At 41.8% G+C, this 22,354-nt stretch overlaps 1 protein-coding gene across 1 annotated transcript in view; it reads right to left on the bottom strand.

Annotated features, from left to right (window-relative positions):
* Positions 1 to 22,354, bottom strand: part of LOC311127310 (C-Jun-amino-terminal kinase-interacting protein 1-like) — a gene marked incomplete at its 3' end in the record, with an annotated part of 122,959 nt that overhangs the window by 10,640 nt on the left and 89,965 nt on the right. Inside the window, exons 4-9 of the mRNA XM_084159120.1 lie at positions 20,407 to 20,488; positions 16,300 to 17,400; positions 12,866 to 12,941; positions 10,395 to 10,567; positions 5,482 to 5,585; positions 3,582 to 3,698 (exon numbers count right to left, since the gene is read on the bottom strand). Coding sequence (XP_084015246.1) covers positions 3,582 to 3,698; positions 5,482 to 5,585; positions 10,395 to 10,567; positions 12,866 to 12,941; positions 16,300 to 17,400; positions 20,407 to 20,488 — 1,653 coding nt within the window. The remainder of the gene's footprint in view (positions 1 to 3,581; positions 3,699 to 5,481; positions 5,586 to 10,394; positions 10,568 to 12,865; positions 12,942 to 16,299; positions 17,401 to 20,406; positions 20,489 to 22,354) is intronic.

Here is a 22,354-nt window from a genome sequence, read left to right as displayed (position 1 = left end):
CAGTCATGCGTGCATACATTATTTTTTTGTGTGTATGGGTGGTCCCGGGGATCGAACCCACTACCTTGGCGTTACAAGCGCCGTGCTCTACTGAGCTACAGAGGTCCACTTAAAGTCACATGTTTGCCATTTCAAAACACTGCCATTCAAATTGGCCAATACATGTGCCACCTGGCCAAACACCTCAATGGTTAATTGTTACCACTTCAATCAGGAAGTAAGCACTATGAAAAGACCACAGGTGAGCACCTTTTGTTTTACAACAACAATGGAAAATGTTGCAGAGAGAGGAAGAGGAAGAGGGAGGGGGAGAATGAGAGGGGGAGGGAGAGGGGGAGTAAGAGTGAGAGGTAGGAGTAGAGCTGGTAGAGGAGTTCATGGCCAAAGAAGACAACTTTTTAATGAAATCAGAGCAACCTTAGTTGATCATGTCATCAACCATGGGCTGACAATGCGAGAGGCTGGACAGAGAGTGCAGCCCAACTTGAGCCGTTTTACTGTCGCCTGTGTCATCCGGACATTTAGACTGGAGTACAGGTATGTAACCAAAATGTATTTCACACTATGTAGTACACCCCATGTCATAGTGTATCAGTTGGGTGACACCTGTTTACTTCATTAATGGCTGATGTCATACACTAACTGCACAAGTTTCCTGTACAATTTACTCTACTGTGGGGGAAGTATCTTTAGGCTGCATTGTCCAAGCCCTATATTTTAGTTTTTTTGTTTTTCTAAAGGACTGAGAGACGCAACCATGGTGGAGGAAGGGGCCAAATGTTCACCTGGGTACAGGAAGCTGCCATTGTAAACTTGGTTTTGGAAAATAATGAAATCAGATTACGAGAAATTCAAAGCCACATCATCCAAGACAACACCATATTCAACAACATTCAACGAGTCAGTCTGTCCACATTGGCTCGCATTCTCAAACGAAACCAAATCAGAATGAAAAAACTTTATAAGGTGCCGTTTGAGAGAAACTCTCAAAGAAACAAAGAGGTCAGACGAGCATATGTGGATGTAAGTACAATATTTACTGCAGTAGACTACACGCAACATTGTTTCCCAGTGTACTGGATAACACCATATTGACTGCTTTTGTTCTTTGTTTTCAGGGAGTACTGGAAATGGATGCTCACGCAATCCCACATGAGTTCATCTTTATAGATGAGGCTGGGTTCAACCTAGCAAAGACCAGGGGGAAGGGGAGAAACGTCATTGGCCACAGAGCCATTATAGATGTTCCTGGCCAACGTGGTGGGAACATCACAATGTGCGCTGCCATCTCCAATACACATGGTGTCCTCCACCGTCATGCCAACCTTGGACCATACAACACAGCCCATATTCTCACATTTCTGGACAGACTCCACAACATTCTCATACCACCAGAGCGTATGAATGATGCAGACCATCAAAGAACCCAGTACGTTGTAGTATGGGACAACGTGAGCTTTCATCGTGCAGCCCCAGTCCAAAACTGGTTTGCTGACCACCCACCATTTCTCGTGCAATACCTCCCACCATACTCACCATTTCTGAACCCCATAGAATAGTTATTTTCGGCATGGCGGTGGAAGGTATCAGACTGGCAGCCCTTTGTGCGCATGCCTCTTATGCAGGCTATGGAAGAGGCATGTGATGAGATTGATGTGGGTGCGATTCAGGGACGGATAAGGCACTCAAAGCTCTTCTTCCCTCGATGTCTGGCAAGGGAAGATATTGCCTGTGATGTGGATGAAGCGTTGTGGCCAGACCCAGCTGTGCGGCAAGATGCTGCCTAATTATTTTTCTTGCCTCTTTTTTGTTTCTATATATTTGTTCTGCACACTTTTTCTGCAACTTTCTTTTTCAGTTTACTGTTTTTTGTGAGCATATTTTTGTTCAGTTCAATGTAAATATATCTGCTGTGCATATGTTGCACTGACTTGTTTGGTGAAAAATAAAAAATAAAATGTTTCAACAGCATGTGTGTGTATCTGCAAATATTTCTGTGCATGTGAACAATCTGACAAATTTTCTACAATTTGAACTATTTTATTATTATGGCAAAGCATACTAAAGATGAGAGTGCTTTTCATTATGCCCACCAGTGTGTAGTTGGTTAGACAAAAATCTGGTAATATGAATGAAGTGTGTGCCATTTCGTGCAAACGTTTGATTTTGATAATGCTATATGTAGTTTTGGTTGCAGTGCTTCATTTTGCAGGATATATTAGGTATTTTGCAGTTTGGGTGTGTATTTTTGTGAATTGTGTTAAGTATTTTGATAAAACCAGCCTAGTTTGCAAAATTGTGTTTTAGCAATTGGGAAAAACTGTATAATACCGTAAGCCACAAACTAGTGGCGGATTTGCGTCCTTAAATTTTGGACTGACTTTCTTCATTTTTGGCTCAAAATAATTGCATCGTCTGGGAAAATGGGGTAGGCTACTTTAAATTCCACTGCATTTCGTTGGGTTTTGTTTTGCACTGATGTAATTGTAGGCCAATTTAATTTGGAAACTAGAATGACTACATCACCCATAATGCTCTAGATACAGTATCTGGTTCCATGTGCTGTCATATGAATACATCATAGTTCTTTGGTACAAACCTCATTGAACAAATTATATGGCTCTGAAAAACAGGTGTTGAGGGTAAAAAGTATCCACCCTCCATGTCAACAACTGCATTTCTCATGGAGTTTGCTGTCTGCTTACAACACATATTCTGTAGGAGCAATAGCTAGTGAACCTTATGATTGACCAATTAGATTAGATATTAAAACAAATCGTAGCCTTAATGTCAACAAAGAACCCACTGATGGTTATATAGCTTGACTTCAGTTTAGGTGGGCACCGCTGTTGCCAGATAAAATTCTCACTTGCCTCTATACAGTACATCTGGATTATTATGTGTGGTCTGCAATACCCTGTAGTGCCCACACTGGGGTGTTATCAACCTTCTTTACATCCAGAGCGACTTACAGTTAGTGAGTGAATACATTATTTTTCATACTGGCCCCCCGTGGGAATCAAACCCACAACTCTGGTGTTGCAAACGCCATGCTCTACCAACTGAGCTACATCCCCTCCCCTACCCTGGACGACGCTGGGCCAATTGTGCGCCGCCCCATGGGTCTCCCGGTCGCAGCCGGCAACGACAGAGCCTGGAATTGAACCAGGATCTCTAGTGGCACAGCTAGCACTGCGATGCAGTGCCTTAGACCACTGCGCCACTCGGGAGGCTTTACTGGGAATACGTCCCTCAGTGTGATCTTGCTGGTCAAAGGTTTGGATAAAAAGCCTCTATGTATCTAGTCTTGCAAGTCAGACGCGAAGTCTTGTAGTCATACTTTGGTCCAAACTAAACTTCTGTCTTTCTAATATGCGTTGAAGGTGTGCCTTAAGAAGTGTGTGTGTGTGTGATGCAAATGCATGTGTAGAGTGTGTACGTGTGTATGCATAAATCTGAGTTTTTGTGTGTGTGTGTGTGTGTGTGTGTGTGTGTGTGTGTGTGTGTGTGTGTGTGTGTGTGCGTGCGTGCTTGCGCGTGTATGTGTACAATGTGTGTGCATTTGAGTGTGAAAGTCTTACTCTGTCAGAGGCATAGTAGTCATCCTGGACTAGGAGCTTCACACCTTTCACGTTGATCTCAAGGATACAAGACGATGGTGGGTTATACTGCACTGTCATCCTTCTATTGGTGGCAATCTGGTGGCAATCAAAACAGCATCAGCATCCCTTGAGAAAAGCAGCAGCTGAAACATCAGGGCTGGTTTAGATATTGAATTGATATGTAAAAAAACAACAACAAAAAAACAAGACAAAACTTGTGCATCCTTATTCTACTAATTGGAATTTAAAACATGAACATTGGAAAGAGGTGGGTTATTGGTCTTAAAATTCTAGTGGCATCTCAGCTAGAAATATACACTATATATACAAAAGTATGTGGACACATCTTCAAATTAGTGGATTCAGCTATTTGAGCCACACCCATTGCTGACCGAGCACACAACCATGTAATCTCCATAGACAAACATTGGCAGTAGAATGGCCTTACTGAAGAGCTCAGAGACTTTCAAGGTGGCACCGTCACAGGATACCACCTTTCCAACAAGTCAGTTCGTCAAATTTCAAATGCCTGGAGAATGCTACCTGCCCCAATGCATAGGGCCAACTGTAAAGTTTGGTGGAGGAGAAATAGTGATCTGGGGCTGTTTTTCATGGTTCAGACTAGGCCCCTTAGTTCCAGTGAAGGGAAATCGTAACGCTACAGCATACGATGACATTCTAGATGATTCTGTGCTTCCAACTTTGTGGCAACAGTTTGGAGAAGGCCCTTTCCTGTTTCAGCATGACAATGCCCCCGTGCCCAAAGCAAGGTCCATACAGAAATGGTTTGTCGAGATCGGTGTGGAAGAACTTGACTGGCCTTCACCGAGACCTGACCTCAACCCCATCTAACACCTTTGGGATGAATTGGAATGCCGACTGCAAGCCAGGCCTAATCGCCCAACATCACTGCCCGACCTCACTAATGCCTAGTTAAATAAATAAAAATAAATAATGCTCTTGTGGCTGAATGGAAGAAAGTCCCCTCAGCAATTTTCCAACATCTAGTGGAAAGCCTTCCCGAAGAGGGGGGACCAACTCCATATTAATGCCCATGATTTTGGAATGAGATGTTCGACGGGCAGGTGTACACATACTTTTGGTCATGTAATGTAGCTATGAGCAATGGCTAAAAGCTCTTCTCAACCTGCCTCTGTCCTCTTTTCTTTTCTATCATGTTTTAATGATTTCCTGTCTTAACCTTTCTAATTTGAAATCTCAGATTCTTCTCCTGTCAATGTTTGTTTGTGTAATACAGGGTTGGGGTCAATTCTGAATTGAATTGCGAATTGCTCTTTAATTCCAATTATTTTCTTAAAATTGTCCACACCCCACAGGAAACAGACTTGGAATTGAATTCAAATGGCTTATTTATTCTACACATCATGACACAAATATAATTGTTTTGAAATCATGTATCGTAACCAATACTATGTATAAGATACAGTGTGGTTGAATCAAAGGAATGGCACTTTCATGTCTTAGTTGAATTGCTTTGAATTAATTTACTTCCTTTAATTAAAATTAAATTACAATTTTGCTTTCTGTGGGATGTGTCCAATTCAAATTCAAATTTCAATGAATGCGTTGAATTGAATTAAATTCTGAATTCCGACCCCAACCCTGGTGTAATACCATACTATTTCAATACTATTTTCATAGAGAATAAACTATACTGTTTACCTCACTCTTTCTCCCCCATTATTTCCCATGTTCCTACTCACTTCATCTGTCTCTTCATCCGTCTGTCTCTTCCTCCCCCTCTCTCTCAGTTAAAGTTTATGGTTTCCATTGGTAACGTGCCAGTTGACATCTCTCTCACACTCTTTCTATCCTCTCACTCTCTCTTTCACAAGCACACACACAGCACATCCCATACCTTCTGCATAGCTGCACACAGAACATCGTTGCCTTTGTGGTAGGGCACTTGGACCGAGCCCAGAAATTTCATGCGGTATCTGTCTACCCATTCACTGCTCTTCACTGTGGGAGAGAGAGAGAGATAGAGAAAAAATATAAACTATGGATGCTACAGTACATTTAAGGGCACAATATGTAGTAATAGCTCTGCCATTTCCTGGTTTCTAATGACAAAATCAATATATCATGTAGAGAATCATTGTACCATCAATAACTGTCCTGGACCGCATAAAGATTTACCCTCACCTGTTTTCGTATATTGCAGCTTAGTAACTAGTAACCACTTAACTATCCTCGAGGTAAGCAACATTCCATCCTGTAACTAATAATTTGACATCATCTGTAAGTATTCATATTTATTGTTAATGTGTGTGCATGTACTATTCATTATTTCACCATTTATTACTTTTTATGATGTTAAAAAGGTCGCTAGCTAAAATGGTTTTAACCGATCCCATTGAAATGTATGGTGTTTAGCTTGGCGGTTAGCTAGCCTCATTGCTATTCATGTTTCTCTCTTTAATCGTCATGCTAACTAATCAGCATGGATGTGTGTGTATGCAAATTTGCATTTGTGTTAGTATACTCACCTGTGTCCTACCTGTTTGGTCTATTTTGGTTCATCCTGGATGTTCACCTCCCTGTAAAATGCCCTATCTACAAAGGACTATTGTAGCCTATACCTACCTTGTGAGACCTGTAAATCATTATTCTCTCCTGCTGTTGTCCCAACATGTTATATGTTCATGTTTAGCTTTGATACAGCCAATTCTACATGTATCTATCTATATATGTGAGAATTTCATACTTACCTTTTGGCATGCTGTGCTTATAGTTTTGTGCGTACAGTTTTAGACTTCTGAAATTGTCCTCTGTAGCTCAGCTGGTAGAGCATGGCGCTTGTAACGCCAAGGTAGTGCGTTCGATCCCCGGGACCACCCATACACAAAAATGTATGTACGCATGACTGTAAGTCGCTTTGGATAAAAGCGTCTGCTAAATGGCATATTATATTATTATATATAAATTAAATCTTCAAATTATATCTCCAGCCTGGTTCTTGAAGGATTAGTGTTAAGAAAGGTTTAGCTGGCTATCTAGCTAAAGAAGCGCTCATTGGAGCATGCCCTTAGTGAGAACAGCAAAAATAATGTATTTTCAGCTGTTTGAAGCTGGTGTACAGAACTGAAAGTAAAAAGACACAAAAATGAAACTTATGGAGGGGAGCATAGAAATATTGTACATAGAACAGATCTACTGCTTGTCAGACTTGCTTTCAATGAGAATGACATATCAACTCCCATTTCTATAGGAAATCTGTTGGTTCTTCCACAAAGCTACATAATGGACCTTTAAAGTGCTCTGAATGAAGATGGGTCAACATTTAAGCACTGCATACATAATAATGGGTAAGTGCTGGACAAGGCTGACTCAGTACTTTTAGCCCTTCTCTTATGTTCGATTGGGCCAACACCGTTTATGTTCCGGGTCAATTTGACCAGTACAGTAAGTACAATAAGTACATGAAGATCACAAATATAGGATCTTAAACTCCCAAAACCGACGCAATTGTTCAAAAGTTAGAGCCAAATGTTTGATTACTGTACCAAAGTCGTAAATCAATCAAATTATTTTATGACATTTAAGACCTTTATAGCAAATGTTTTGCCTAACTTCAGATCACTGTCCCTCGGCCTCTGAACATTACAGTGAAAGCATACCTATATCCTTGTGATCCCCGTATAGCTCAGGCCCCGTGTAGCTCAGTTGGTAGAGCATGGCGTTTGCAACGCCAGATTGTGGGTTTGATTCCCACAGGGGGTCAGTATGAAAAAAAAGATGTATGCACTCACTAACTGTAAGTAGCTCTGGATAAAAGTGTCTGCTAAAATGTAAATGATCATCATGGATGGATCTTTACTGCACAGAATTCCATTTGTCTCTAGCGTCAAGGTCAAATTTACTTCAGATCAGTGTTGCTTAGCCTCTGAGCATCATAGGGACATCATTTGTGATCATCATGTTTGCACCATTCCTGTGCAGAAAGCAGATTGTTTCTAGGTCACACCATTCAAAAGTTATATAGGTCAAGGCCAAATTGCTGGTTAAATTGACTTCAGATCAGTGTTGCTCAGCAACATAGGGGAATCATACTTATGTCTATGTGATTATCATGCTTGCACCATTCCTGTGCAGTAAGCAGTTTGTTTCTATATATAAAGTTATATAGACCAAGTTCAAGGTCAAATTGCGGGTAAAATTTACCCAGAACATCATGTCACTATTTTTTTATTATTATTATTATTATTATATACAGTGGGGAAAAAAAGTATTTAGTCAGCCACCAATTGTGCAAGTTCTCCCACTTAAAAATATGAGATAGGCCTGTAATTTTCATCATAGGTACACGTCAACTATGACAGACAAATTGAGCATTTTTTTTCCAGAAAATCACATTGTAGGATTTTTAATGAATTTATTTGCAAATTATGGTGGAAAATAAGTATTTGGTCACCTACAAACAAGCAAGATTTCTGGCTCTCACAGACCTGTAACTTCTTCTTTAAGAGGCTCCTCTGTCCTCCACTTGTTACCTGTATTAATGGCACCTATTTGAACTTGTTATCAGTATAAAAGACACCTGTTCACAACCTCAAACAGTCACACTCCAAACTCCACTATGGCGAAGACCAAAGAGCTGTCAAAGGACACCAGAAACAAAATTGTAGACCTGCACCAGGCTGGGAAGACTGAATCTGCAATAGGTAAGCAGCTTGGTTTGAAGAAATCAACTGTGGGAGCAATTATTAGGAAATGGAAGACATACAAGACCACTGATAATCTCCCTCGATCTGGGGCTCCACGCAAGATCTCACCCCGTGGGGTCAAAATGATCACAAGAACAGTGAGCAAAAATCACAGAACCACACGGGGGGACCTAGTGAATGACCTGCAGAGAGCTGGGACCAAAGTAACAAAGCCTACCATCAGTAACACACTACGCCGCCAGGACCTCAAATCCTGCAGTGCAAGACGTGTCCCCCTGCTTAAGCCAGTACATGTCCAGGCCCGTCTGAAGTTTGCTAGAGTGCATTTGGATGATCCAGAAGAGGATTGGGAGAATGTCATATGAAACCAAAATATAACTTTTTGGTAAAAACTCAACTCGTCGTGTTTGGAGGACAAAGAATGCTGAGTTGCATCCAAAGAACACCATACCTACTGTGAAGCATGGGAGTGGAAACATCATGCTTTGGGGCTGTTTTTCTGCAAAGGGACCAGGACGACTGATCCGTTTAAAGGAAATAATGAATGGGGCCATGTATCGTGAGATTTTGAGTGAAAACCTCCTTCCGTCAGCAAGGGCATTGAAGATGAAACGTGGCTGGTTCTTTCAGCATGACAATGATCCCAAACACACCGCCCGGGCAACGAAGGAGTGGCTTCGTACGAAGCATTTCAAGGTCCTGGAGTGGCCTAGCCAGTCTCCAGATCTCAACCCCATAGAAAATCTTTGGAGGGAGTTGAAAGTCTGTGTTGCCCAGCGACAGCCCCAAAACAGAACTGCTCTAGAGGAGATCTGCATGGAGGAATGGGCCAAAATACCAGCAACAGTGTGTGACAACCTTGTGAAGACTTACAGAAAACATTTGACCTGTGTCATTGCCAACAAAGGGTATATAACAAACTATTGAGAAACTTTTGTTATTGACCAAATACTTATTTTTCACCATAATTTGCAAATAAATTCATAAAAAATCCTACAATGTGATTTTCTGGATTTTTTTTCCTCATTTTGTCTGTCCTAGTTGACTTGTACCTATGATGAAAATTACAGGGCTCTCTCATCTTTTTAAGTGGGATAACTTGCACAATTGGTGGCTGACTAAATACTTTTTTTCCCCACTGTATATTTTTTGTTTAATTATGTGTTTTGCAAGTTTGAGACCCATCCTTAGGAAAGCAGATGAAGGGTCATGGTTGAAAAATTACGTAAAATTGTATTTTAGTGATTTCGAACTCTTTTCAAATTGCCCCGGAACAGAAGGGAAGGGTTAAAGTGCTCTACACACGGTTGGATCAATGCCATTAGTACTGTAATGTGCATCAATATATTCACCTATAGAGCTGTCAACACAATAGTGTTCTTTAAAGGGGCAATCTGTGATTGGTTACACACCATGGCAAATACATTTTACTTTACTTACAATGTCATGTGCTTGAATCATTTGGTTATGAGGATCAAACTATTTAATATTTGTGTTCCTTAAAGAGGCAATCTGCAGTTGTTACATCAATTTTTAGACTTTTAAATTAATGATATACTGTAGACCAATTGATTCTTGAAGAATATAATAATAATAATATGCCATTTAGCAGACGCTTTTATCCAAAGCGACTTACAGTCATGCATGCATACATTTTTGTGTATGGGTGGTCCCGGGGATCGAACCCACTTCCTTGGCGTTACAAGCACCGTGCTCTACCAGCTGAGCTACAGAGGACCATTATTATTATTATTATTCTTGAAGAATATAACTTCTACATTTCTCATGAGCTTAGTTCAAAACTATCAGCTTGTCTTGATCCACTGTGTGTAAACAATTTAATTGTAAACAATTACATAGCCAATTACATAGCCTCAAAACATGGTAAAAACTATAATGTTGATATCATGAATGGTCAGTCCTTGCATCCATAGCTCTGATGAGTGATTACATTTCTCCAGTCCCATCCCTCAGCTGTTTACGAAAACAGTGGCGGGTGTTGGCTTTGTTATTGTTTGAACTACAGATTGCCCTTTTAAAGTGGTGCAAATACTCATTTAGCATTTTAGCACTGTGTAAATAAGCAGGGATCAAAGCACTGTACCTTTGAAGCTCTCTGGCTCCTTGGCGACCTCTATGGCGTAGTAAGCAGGGAAGATGCCGTAGGTACCTGTACGCATGTTGTAACCTTCATACCAGTAATCCTCTGCTTGTACCTCCACTAGTAGAGGGTCATCCACCTCCAACTCCAGCTCATCTTCATGGCGAGGGACAAACCTGTAGTTGTCACAGAAACAGGGACAAACAGCCAGACAGAACAACAGATTTTAGAACCTGTTCATGCTTAGAGAGCCAATTTTTTAAGTGTGTAACATTCAAGTCTACACCTGTGTACTTTGGCTGGTAACAGATACAGTGCACTCAGCTTATAAGATACACAGATATATACTACTGAACTGCTTATAGTGGTCAAACACCATAGCTAAGAAATATTCCTGTACTTACAATGTCATGTGCTTGAATCATTTGGTTATGAGGATCAAAGTGTTTAATATTTGTGTTCCTTAAAGGGGCAATCTGCAGTTGCTACATACATTTTTTGACTTTTAATTAATTATACAGGTGTATACCCATTGATTCTTGAAGAATATAACTTGCGTCATGAGCTTAGTTCAACTGTCATAGCCCATCAGAACCCAAAATATAAGCGTGTTTTAATCTATTGTTTTGTAAACAGAGGGTGTGTGACAGTACATGAAGGATCACTTGCCTTATACTGTTCAAATGTATGATAAAGTTACGAGTAATTGTAAAAGGATCACCAAATTGAAACATTTCTGTGGTAGTACTTCCATGAATTTCACTGTGGCGTTGGCCCCCTCTGTTGAACACAGACCAACAATACACCAAACGATGTGTATTGATCAGCCCGTTAGTTTGGCACAATCTATGTCCAAATCAGTCAAACACTCTATATATATATTGAAAATGTTATTGCTTTTTTTTAGCTTTCAGGAGGTCTGGGCGGGGTTGAATTTTTCTGATAGCCAATCTGTGACTTGCCAAATAATATACACTTATTTAATTGTTTTTAGGACTCCAGATTTTCCCACCTTGCCGGCTTGGTGATTCAATACAGCAACCTTTCGGTTACTGGCCCAATGCTGAGTTTAAAGATAATTTACATTAGATCATCGTTAGCTTAGCACAATTGCTGGAGGTCTCCAGGTAGCCAGCTCCTCTCAAAAGCATGAAAAAATACCTTCTAGCTACTCCAAAGTATATATAAAACTATAATATTTCAATTCTAGTTGTTTTAAATGCAGTTATTTTTGGAACTATTTTATCTGAAATACGCATTTCATTCATCTGCCGTAGGTGAAAGAAAAGGATATGTGCAACCTCTCAAGTCAACACAGCCAGCCAACTGCGACAACGGGACAGCGCTTCAGTTCTGAGCTAGATAGCTGGTAGTACCATCGCATGTCCAATATAGTTTGTGAGTGTCCTGTGAGAATTTATAAAATATAAATTACTATGTAGGACTATAAATGACCAACCAACCAGCTTTGGAATAGTTAGAAGGTATATTTCCCTGCTTTTGAGAGGTGCTGGCTACTGTACCTGGAGACTTCCAGCTATTGTGCTATGCTAACGATAAGCTAATGTCAATTACCTTCAAACTGCATACCGAGACATAAAAATGGTATTGATGAGTTAATCTTTCTAGGTAAATAAATTAAATCCCCAAATCTCGTAGTGTCCCTTTAAAAAGTAGTAGTTTCACCATATTAAAACGATAATTCAGTTCACGTAACAGGGGTTGACCTTAACATGAGGGACAGACATATATTAATCACAAATCACATGAAATCAATAATCTTCGGAAATGACTTTGTCAAAGCAAGAACATAACTATGGCTTTACAATGATGGTGAAAACTTGGAGAAATGTTTTGGTTAAGTGGGTTAAAATCTTCCTAGAAGTCAGAAAAACATGACAAGTGGCATGTCTAAATGCAGATTTTTGGCACTTTAGCAAGTCTTTATTCATATGAAAAAATTGATTTACTGACTTGTCCATGTGGTCTATATTAAAGAGAACTTAATTTAATATACTGTAATAGTCTTTTAAAATGCAATATTTGTGCACAATTTCTACTTAAAATATCAAAGGGACACAAAATGTACTCTGTTTGTGGAACGACGCAACTATACATAGGTTTTTCTGCTCTAATGATTCCAAGAGACCCATTTGGCCTGTCAAATCTATATGTCATGGAGGATAACTTACAAGTCACATTACTAAATGCTACAAAGCAATGCTAAAGTGTAAAAGGTAAATTAATTTAGTGGTTAGGATTACCTAAGTGCTATGAGTAAGTATGACGGGTTAGAGGTATTTGCTTAATCAGTGCTAGGATATAGTTGTGGGTTCAATTCCCACATCAGCTATATACTGAAAGGATGTGTTTAATAAGTCACTTTGTATAAATACCTGCAAAATGTAATTAGCAGTAGTGCAGGTGATGACGATGACTGATGATGTGATGATGATAATAAAGATGTATCTCACCTGTAGACGGCTCTGTGACTCTGTTCCCTCTCCTCCCCATTTATGATGCAGGAGAACAAGCAAAACGACTCTGCAGCTGGAGAAGTTGGGAGTAAAAGAGGATTCGTTTTTATTCTGAAGTGCTGTTTCCAAGGGCTGCATGGATGAAATATATGTTTTTCTCACCCATCTACTCATAATACCCCATAATGACAAAGTGAAAAATATTTGTAGAAATCTTTGCAAATGTATTGAAAATTAAATGCAGAAAAATTTTGAATACATAAGTATTCACACCCCTGAGTCAATACTTTGTTTAAGCACCTTTGGCGGCGATTGCAGCTGTGAATCTTTTTGGTTAAGTCTCTAAGAGCACTTAACCAAAACACCTGGAATGTACAATATTTGCCCATTATTCTATTAAAAATTCTTCAAGCTCTGTCAAGTTGATGGTTGGTCATTGCTAGACAGCCATTTTCAAGTTTTGCCATAGAGTTTCAAGCCGATTTAATTCGAAACTGTAACTAGGCCACTATGGTACATTCAATGGCGTCTTGGTAAGCAACACCAGTGTAGATTTGGCTTTGTGTTTTAGGTTATCGTCCTGCTGAAAGGTGAATTAGTCTCCCAGTGTCTGTTGGAAAGCAGAATGAAACAGGTTTTCCTCTGCTTATAGCTGTATTCCGTTTCTTTTTATTCTAACAAATTCCCTAGTCCTTGCCGATGAAAAGCATACCCATAACATGATGCAGCCACCACCATGCTGGAAAATATGAAGAGTTGTATTCAGTGATGTGTTGTGTTGGATTTTCCCCAAACATAACGCTTTGTATTCAGAACAAAATGTTTCTCCTGTCACAGTCATTAAACTCTGTAACTGTTTTAAAATCACCATTGGCCTCATGGTGAAATCCCTGAGCAGTTTCCGTCCTGTCCAACAACTGAGTTAGGAAGGACGCCTGTATCTTTGTAGTGACTGGCTGTATTGATACACCATCCAAAGTGAAATTAATAACTTCACCATGCTCAAAGGAATATTCAGCATCAGTTTTTTCTTTTTTTACACATCTAACAATCTATGTCCTTCTTTGCGAGGCATTGAAAAACCTCCCTGGTCTTTGTGGTTGAATCTGTGCTTGAAATTATAATAATAATTATAATTATATTATTATTATTATTATTATTATTATTATTATTATTAATAAATTATTTATTATTGTTATTATTATTATTAAATTCACTACTCGATTGAGGGACCTTACAGATAATGATATGTGTGGCGTACAGAGATGAGATACAGTGCCTTGCAAAAGTATTCAACCCCCTTGGAATTTTTCCTATTTTGTTGCATTACAACCTGTAATTTAAATTGATTTTCTTTGGATTTAATATAATGGACATACACAAAATAGTCAAAATTGGTGAAGTGAAATTAAAAAAATAACTTGTTTCAAAAATTTTGAAAAAATAAATGTAAAAGTGGTGTGTGCATATGTGTTCACCCCCTTTGCTATGAAGCCCCTAAATAAGATCTGGTGCAACTAATTACCTTCAGAAGTCACATAATTAGTTAAATAAAGTCCACCTGTGTTCGGGTAAAGCACAGCGCTTGTAACGCCAGGGTAGTGGGTTCGATCCCCGGGACCACCCATACACAAAACTGTATGCACGCATGACTGTAAGTCGCTTTGGATAAAAGCGTCTGCTAAATGGCATATTATAATCTAAGTGTCACATGATCTGTCACATGATCTCAGTATATATACACCTGTTCTGAAAGGCCCCAGAGTCTGCAGCACCACTAAGCAAGGGGCACCACCAAGCAAGAGGCACCATGATGACCAAGGAGCTCTCCAAACAGGTCAGGGACAAAGTTGTGGAGAAGTAGAGATCAGGGTTGGGTTATAAATAAATATCAGAAACTTTGAACATCCCACGAAGCACCATCAAATCCATTATAAAAAATGGAAAGAATATGGTACCACAACAAACCTGCCAAAAGAGGGCCGCCCACCAAAAGTCATGGACCAGGCAAGGAGGGCATTAATCAGAAAGGCAACAAAGAGACTAAAGATAACCCTGACGGAGCTGCAAAGCTCCACAGCGGAGATTGAAGTATCTGTCCATAGGACCACTTTAAGGCGTACACTCCACAGAGCTGAGCTTAACGGAAGAGTGGCCAGAAAAAAGCCATTGCTTAAAGAAAAAAATAAGCAAACACGTTTGGTGTTCGCCAAAAGGCATGTGGGAGACTCCCCAAACATATGGAAGAAGGTACTCTGGTCAGATGAGACAAAAATTGAGCTTTTTGGCCATCAAGGATAACGCTATGTCTGGCGCAAACCCAACACTTCTCATCACCCCGAGAACACCATCCCCACAGTGAAGCATGGTGGTGGCAGCATCATGCTGTGGGGGTGTTTTTCATCGGCAGGGACTGGGAAACTGGTCAGAATTGAAGGAATGATGGATGGCGCTAAATACAGGGAATTTCTTGAGGGAAACCTGTTTCAGTCTTCCAGAGATTTGAGACTGGGACGGAGGTTCACCTTCCAGCAGGACAATGACCCTAAGCAAACTGCTAAAGCAACACTCGAGTGGTTTAAGGGGAAACATGTAAATGTCCTGCAATGGCCTAGTCAAAGCCCAGACTATTGAGAATCTGTGGTATGACATAAAGATTGCTGTACACCAGCGGAACCCATCCAACTTGAAGGAGCTGGAGCAGTTTTGCCTTGAAGAATGGGCAAAAATCCCAGTGGCTAGATGTGCCAAGCTTATAGAGGCATACCCCAAGAGACTTGCAGCTGTAATTGCTTCAAAAGGTGGCTCTACAAAGTATTGACTTTGGGGGGGGGGGGGGGGTGAATAGTTATATATGCTCAAGATTTCAGTTTTTTTTTCTTATTTCTAGTTTTGTTGTGTAAATCAAATGATACAAACACCGACAAAATCAATTTTAATTCCAGGTTGTAAGGCAACAAAATAGGAAAAATGCCAAGGGGAGTGAATACTTTCGCAAGCCACTGTAGTCATTAAAAAATAATGTTAATCACTATGATTGAACACGGATGTGTCAATGCAATTTATTATGCGATTTGGTAAGCACAGTTTTACTCCTGAACTTATTTAGGCTTGCCATAACAAAGGGGTTGAATACTTATTAACTCAAGACATGTCAGCTTACATTTTTTTATTAATTCCAACATTTTCTACAAACAAAATTCCACTTTGACATTATGGGGTATTGTGTGTAGATCAGTGACACATGAACTTTATATTTGTTCCTACAAAACTTAGAAATGCGCCATTTTCACATATGTTGACACATATGTTGACACTCGTATTGTGCTGGAGATAATGAAAAGTGAGGGAGTTGCCCTTTAAGCCTAATGTAAGAAACTGCAGTGTCTGAACAAAAGATGGTGTCCTTGTGGTTCAGTGGTGGTACCTACTGGACGATCGTGACCGTCTGTTCATGAAGATGTTGAGGAACTTCTTAGAGAAGTGTAGGTTCGCCTCTGGGGTGGAGTCCTCTGACAGACAGGCGGTTGCTTCTCTCCTCACCCATTCCACTCTCGCTCTCTCATCCTCTTTATCTTCTTCTTCCTCTTCCTCCTCATACTCCTCCCCGATGGCCGACTCGTACGGAGACGAGACACAATTGTCGTAGACGGTCGCAGAGTCGCTGTCGTCGCTGTAACATTGGTAACACTGCTGCAGACTCACCAGTTCGAGCTGTGCGTGCTCGTCCACAACGAGTGTGTACTTCACAGAGTCGTAAGACAGACCACTCGCTTCCGAGCTCATCAAAGTCCTCGGGGGGGCACCACAGCCGCCACGTCCCAAATACTGCCTGCCTCCCACATCCCTTACCCTCTCATTCTCAGCCTCACCCTCTCCCCCAAATGTCTCGTCCTGGGCATCTACATACTCCACCCCTACCCCTGCCCTCACCACCGCCCCTGCTCCTCCTTCCCTCAGGCTGAGGTTCAGGGCTAAGGCTGGGGGTTCCCTGGGGGGGGCGGTAGAGGGGGGGGTGAGGAGAGCCTCCACACAGGAGGCGTAGGAGGGAGGGGGCACATACACCTCGTCCTCCTCACATATGGAGGGGTTGGTCCGGTCGGTCAGAGGCTGGTAAGGGGGTGGGCCCTCGGTGTCAGAGCTGATTGACATGCGTCCGTGCTCTGGCTGCTGGGACAGGAATGGGCGGTCCTGCTCGGAACGGTGCACGGGAGTCAGATAGATCTCCTCAGTGGGTTCTAGGCGTACGTCTGTGTGATAGCGGATATTCTCTCTGTGTGTCCCACTCTCGCCCTTCCATGAGGGGCCCAGAGGTGCGGGTGTGTAGTTTTGGGGAGGCGGGGATGCAGTGGGCTTCTCCTGCAGTTTGGAGCGTGTCCCTGCTGCGGAGCTGTGGGTGTGTCCAGAGGTGTGTTTGTGTCTGCAGGGAGCATCAGTGGATGTGCCGCGGTCCTTGGTCTGCGTCCCACCTCCCTGCTGCAGCTTGTCCTCATCGCTCAGACAGCTGTGCTCATGGGGAGAGGTCAGCCCACCTGGGGTAGGGAGACAGACACAGACCCAGGCATACACAGTCACACAGACATACATACAAGACACAGGCATACAGTCATGCAGGCTCACAGGCTCACAGACAGACATACAAGCAAACATGTCCACACAGGCACACATGTACACATTCACATAGAAAATACACAAACACACACAAGGGCACATAGATAAAAACCCAGATGGAAACATATGCAGCAGTTCACATACAGTACACACAGACAACAACAAACACATACAGATCAACAGCAACATGCACAGACAAACACACACACATATCAGAAACGTCAAGTTGGTTAGGTAACACTGGGATTACAAGCTAATTCCACAATACTCATCATATTCAGTGGGCAGCAAATATAATGTGATTGACCTAGTATGTCATAATCCACTGTCAAAAAGCCCAGCACAAATTCACTGTAAAAAAACATTAGAGCCTTGTAGGGACACTAGCTATTCACCATGCCATCACTGCTACACACTAATACACACTTTGAGAGCAATGTATAGAAGGTTGACGACATCCGATCCTCGTTTGTTAAGTCTAATGACACTGCTGGTCCTGCTCACACTGCCCTACCCTATGCTTTGACTTCTTTCTCCCCTCTTTCTCCAGATAAAATATTGCGACTTGTGACTGCAGGCCGCCCAACAACCTGCCCGCTTGACCCCATCCCCTCCTCTCTTCTCCAGACCATCTCCGGTGACCTTCTCCCCTACCTCACCTCGCTGATCAACTCATCCTTGACCGCTGGCTATGTCCCTTCCGTCTTCAAGAGAGCGAGAGTTGCACCCCTTCTCAAAAAACCAACACTCGATCCCTCTGATGTCAACAACTACAGACCAGTATCCCTTCTTTCTTTTCTTTCCAAAACTATTGAGCGTGCCGTCTTTAGCCAACTCTCTTGCTATCTCTCTCAGAATGACCTTGATCCAAACCAGTCAGGTTTCAAGACTGGTCATTCAACTGAGACTGCTCTTCTCTGTGTCACGGAGGCTCTCCGCACTGCTAAAGCTAACTCTCTCTCCTCTGCTCTTGTCCTTCTAGACCTGTCTGCTGCCTTTGATGCTGTGAACCATCAGATCCTCCTCTCCACCCTCTCTGAGCTGGGCATCTCCGGCGCGGCTCACTCTTGGATTGCGTCCTACCTGACCGGTCGCACCTACCAAGTGGCGTGGCGAGAAGCTGTCTCCGCACCACGTGCTCTCACCACTGGTGTCCCCCAGGGCTCAGTTCTAGGCCCTCTCCTATTCTCGCTATACACCAAGTCACTTGGCTCTGTCATATCCTCACATGGCCTCTCCTATCATTGCTACGCTGATGATACACAACTAATCTTCTCCTTTCCCCCTTCTGATAACCAGGTGGCAAATCGCATCTCTGCATGTCTGGCAGACATATCAGTATGGATGACGGATCACCACCTCAAGCTGAACCTTGGCAAGACGGAGCTGCTCTTCCTCCCGGGGAAGGACTGCCCGTTCCATGATCTCGCCATCACGGTTGACAACTCCGTTGTGTCCTCCTCCCAGAGTGCGAAGAGCCTTGGCGTGACCCTGGACAACACCCTGTCGTTCTCCGCTAACATCAAGGCGGTGACCCGATCCTGCAGGTTCATGCTCTACAACATTCGGAGAGTACGACCCTGCCTTACACAGGAAGCGGCACAGGTCCTAATCCAGGCACTTGTCATCTCCCGTCTGGATTACTGCAACTCGCTGTTGGCTGGGCTCCCTGCCTGTGCCATTAAACACCTACAACTCATCCAGAATGCCGCAGCCCGTCTGGTGTTCAACCTTCCCAAGTTCTCTCACGTCACCCCGCTCCTCCGCACACTCCACTGGCTTCCAGTTGAAGCTTGCATCTGTTACAAGACCATGGTGCTTGCCTATGGAGCTGTGAGGGGAACGGCACCTCCGTACCTTCAGGCTCTGATCAGTCCCTACACCCAAACAAGGTCATAGCGTTCATCCACCTCTGGCCTGCTGGCTCCCCTTCCTCTGTGGAAGCATAGTTCCCGCTCAGCCCAGTCAAAACTGTTCGCTGCTCTGGCACCCCAATGGTGGAACAAGCTCCCTCACGACGCCAGGACAGCGGAGTCACTCACCACCTTCCGGAGACATTTGAAACCCCACCTCTTTAAGGAATACCTGGGATAGGATAAAGTAATCCTTCTACCACCCCCCCCCCCCCTAAAAAAATAAATTAAAAAAATTAAAAAAATATGTAAAGTGATTATCCCACTGGCTATAGGGTGAATGCACCAATTTGTAAGTCGCTCTGGATAAGAACGTCTGCTAAATGACGTAAATGTAAATGTAAATGTAAATGTATAAAAAGCTTTTCATAAATGAAGTTATAATTACAACCATTACTAATGATTGGGGTTTTCAAGAGATATCTGATCAAGAAAACAGCTATATAAAGCACTAAACCAAATTGGGACTAGTGGACCTAAAGCAGATACGGTTATATATTAGAGAGACAGATGTAACTTCAAAATAATGGTTTATGTGTACTAGCCCTATGTGCTTCAAGAATAAAAAGTCAACCATTTTCTATTTGATTCTGTTATCCTTTCCTTCCAAACACATTTAGTGACAGCTAGGCTACTAGAAGCTTCATAGTTGTGCAGCATCGGTCATCTAGTCTGTAACTCAACACACTCTCTGCTAGTTTTACATATAGTTCAGAGAGGCCATTCTAAGACCTGTAGTAGCTCTGGGCTGCTAGCTAAGCCACAGCAGACTGTTCAATATGGCTGACGCTAATGAGCCACTGAAATTCATCCACAGACAGATTTTCGACAATGTTGGAATGGATAATAGGAAATACTTATATCGTTTTAGTGGCAGTGGTTGATTCTGCAGTTACTGCTGTGTTGCCTAATTATATCTACTAAATCAGCAAACTCAGCAACCCCCTAAAAGATTAAACTGGTGGTATGAGCTAGCAGTCTCCTGTAACATGAAGTGGTGGTGGAACAGCTCACCTGTTTTGAGGGGGGAGGATGAGCGTGAGACCTTCTCCTGCCAGCTGTACTTCTTACCAAATGAGTTGTTGTTTAATGTGTCCTGAGAGGGGAAGAGAGAGATCAAATTCAAGAGAAAACGGTAAAAAAAAGACAGAGAGATGAAGCGAGAGAGAATGACACGGCAAAAGAGAGAGATTGGAGAGATTGTGAGTCAGAGAGATTTGGATGCACAAAGTCAATGTACACAATATTTTTCTCGCTCCACCCTGCCTCTCTCTAATTCACTCACTCACTGACTCACTCACTCACTCTCTTTCACACACACAAAGCTTTTATTCTGTTGAATGACCAGGGATTATTTTGTCTGTGCTCCGTGGTGTGCATTTAAAGGGACCCAAAATCCCTTTTCCAAGCTTGTGAAATACACACACACCCAGATTCACAGAGGGGGGATTGTTTTTAGAAGCTGGGGGGCTGATACCGTAGCATGGGGGCCAACACCTCCCCTGTCATACATCCAAAACCCCCACTGATTCCCCTGATCTCCCTTCTCTGGTTTGGGGTAGAATGTTCTGTCTGTCTATGTCTCTATCTCTGTCTTCCTGTCTCTCTCTCTCAATTCAATTAAATTCAAAGGGTTTTATTGGCATGGGAAAAATATGTTTACATTGCCAAAGCAAGTGAAATAGATAATAAACAAAAGTGAAATAAATAATCAAAAATAAACAGTAAACATTACACTCACAAAAGTTCCAAAGGAATAGAGACATTTCAAATGTCATATTATGGCTATATACTGAACGATTATTGGAATCTGTGTGTGTAGCCAGACAGGTAGGATGACTGACAATAGTGAAGGTGAACAGGTGGTCACAGGTCAGGTGACTGAGAGGAATGGAGGAGACTGAGGCAGGAATTCCTTTACCACAAAGTGGTATATTTACTGGATAGTTTGTGTGTGCTGCATAACAAAGGAAACAGAATAACATGTATCAAATCAAATTCATAATCACAAAAGTCAAATCATAACAATCATTCTCATCATTAACATAGAGGTAATTCAGCTCAATAGGAATTCAATATGAAGCATGATTGAGTCATTTAGGATCATAACCGTTCATCATGAGAATGCAAATAAATCGATCAGTTGGGAATTATTCAATCTATAATCTCAATCAGTTTGATATCAGGATTTATCAATTTAGCAAATAATAATTACGTTTCATATTTCATCCTTTCCAGGTTTGTCTTCGTATGTACATGTAATTTCGTTACATTTTAACCATATATCAACAATGGTGTAATTGGCCTGTGATGATCTGTAGGGCCATGATCAGTGTCCATTGCCGTAACACAATAGGTTTGAAGCGTGCACTCCAAGCCACGCTCCGCGGTAATAACTATGAACAATAACTGATAGATAGTTCAGATTAAAGATAACAGATTCGGTGGATTTATGTCTGGATTAGACGGAGCTGAGGGAGAAAAAGCAGCGAGGTCAGGCGGTGGTGATTTCCTCCTTTTAATGAGTTGAGATTTGTCTGACATTTTCACCTGACCTAATTAAAGCGCTCTGGCCCAGCTGCGAATGTGGCCATGAATTAAAGGGCGAATCCACCAACTCCATGGGCCTTTTCTACATGTACAGTGTTGTAACAATGTGCAAATAGTTAAAGTACAAAAGGGAAAATAAATCAACATAAATATGGGTTGTATTTACGATGGTGTTTGTTCTTCACTGGTTGCCCTTTTCTTGTGGCAACAGGTCACAAATATTGCTGCTGTGATGCACACTGTGGTATTTCACCCAATAGATATGGGAGTTTATAAAGTTTGATTTGTTTTCAAATTATTTGTGGGTCTGTGTAATCTGAGGGAAATATGTGTCTCTAATATGGTCAGACATTTGGCAGGAGGTTAGGAAGTGCAGCTCAGTTTCCACCTCATTTTGTGGGCAGTGTGCACA

Source organism: Coregonus lavaretus (genome assembly GCF_964263955.1).
Source record: "Coregonus lavaretus genome assembly, chromosome: 4".
Taxonomy (NCBI): Eukaryota; Metazoa; Chordata; class Actinopteri; order Salmoniformes; family Salmonidae; genus Coregonus; species Coregonus lavaretus.
This window is presented reverse-complemented; position numbering and strand designations above follow the sequence as displayed.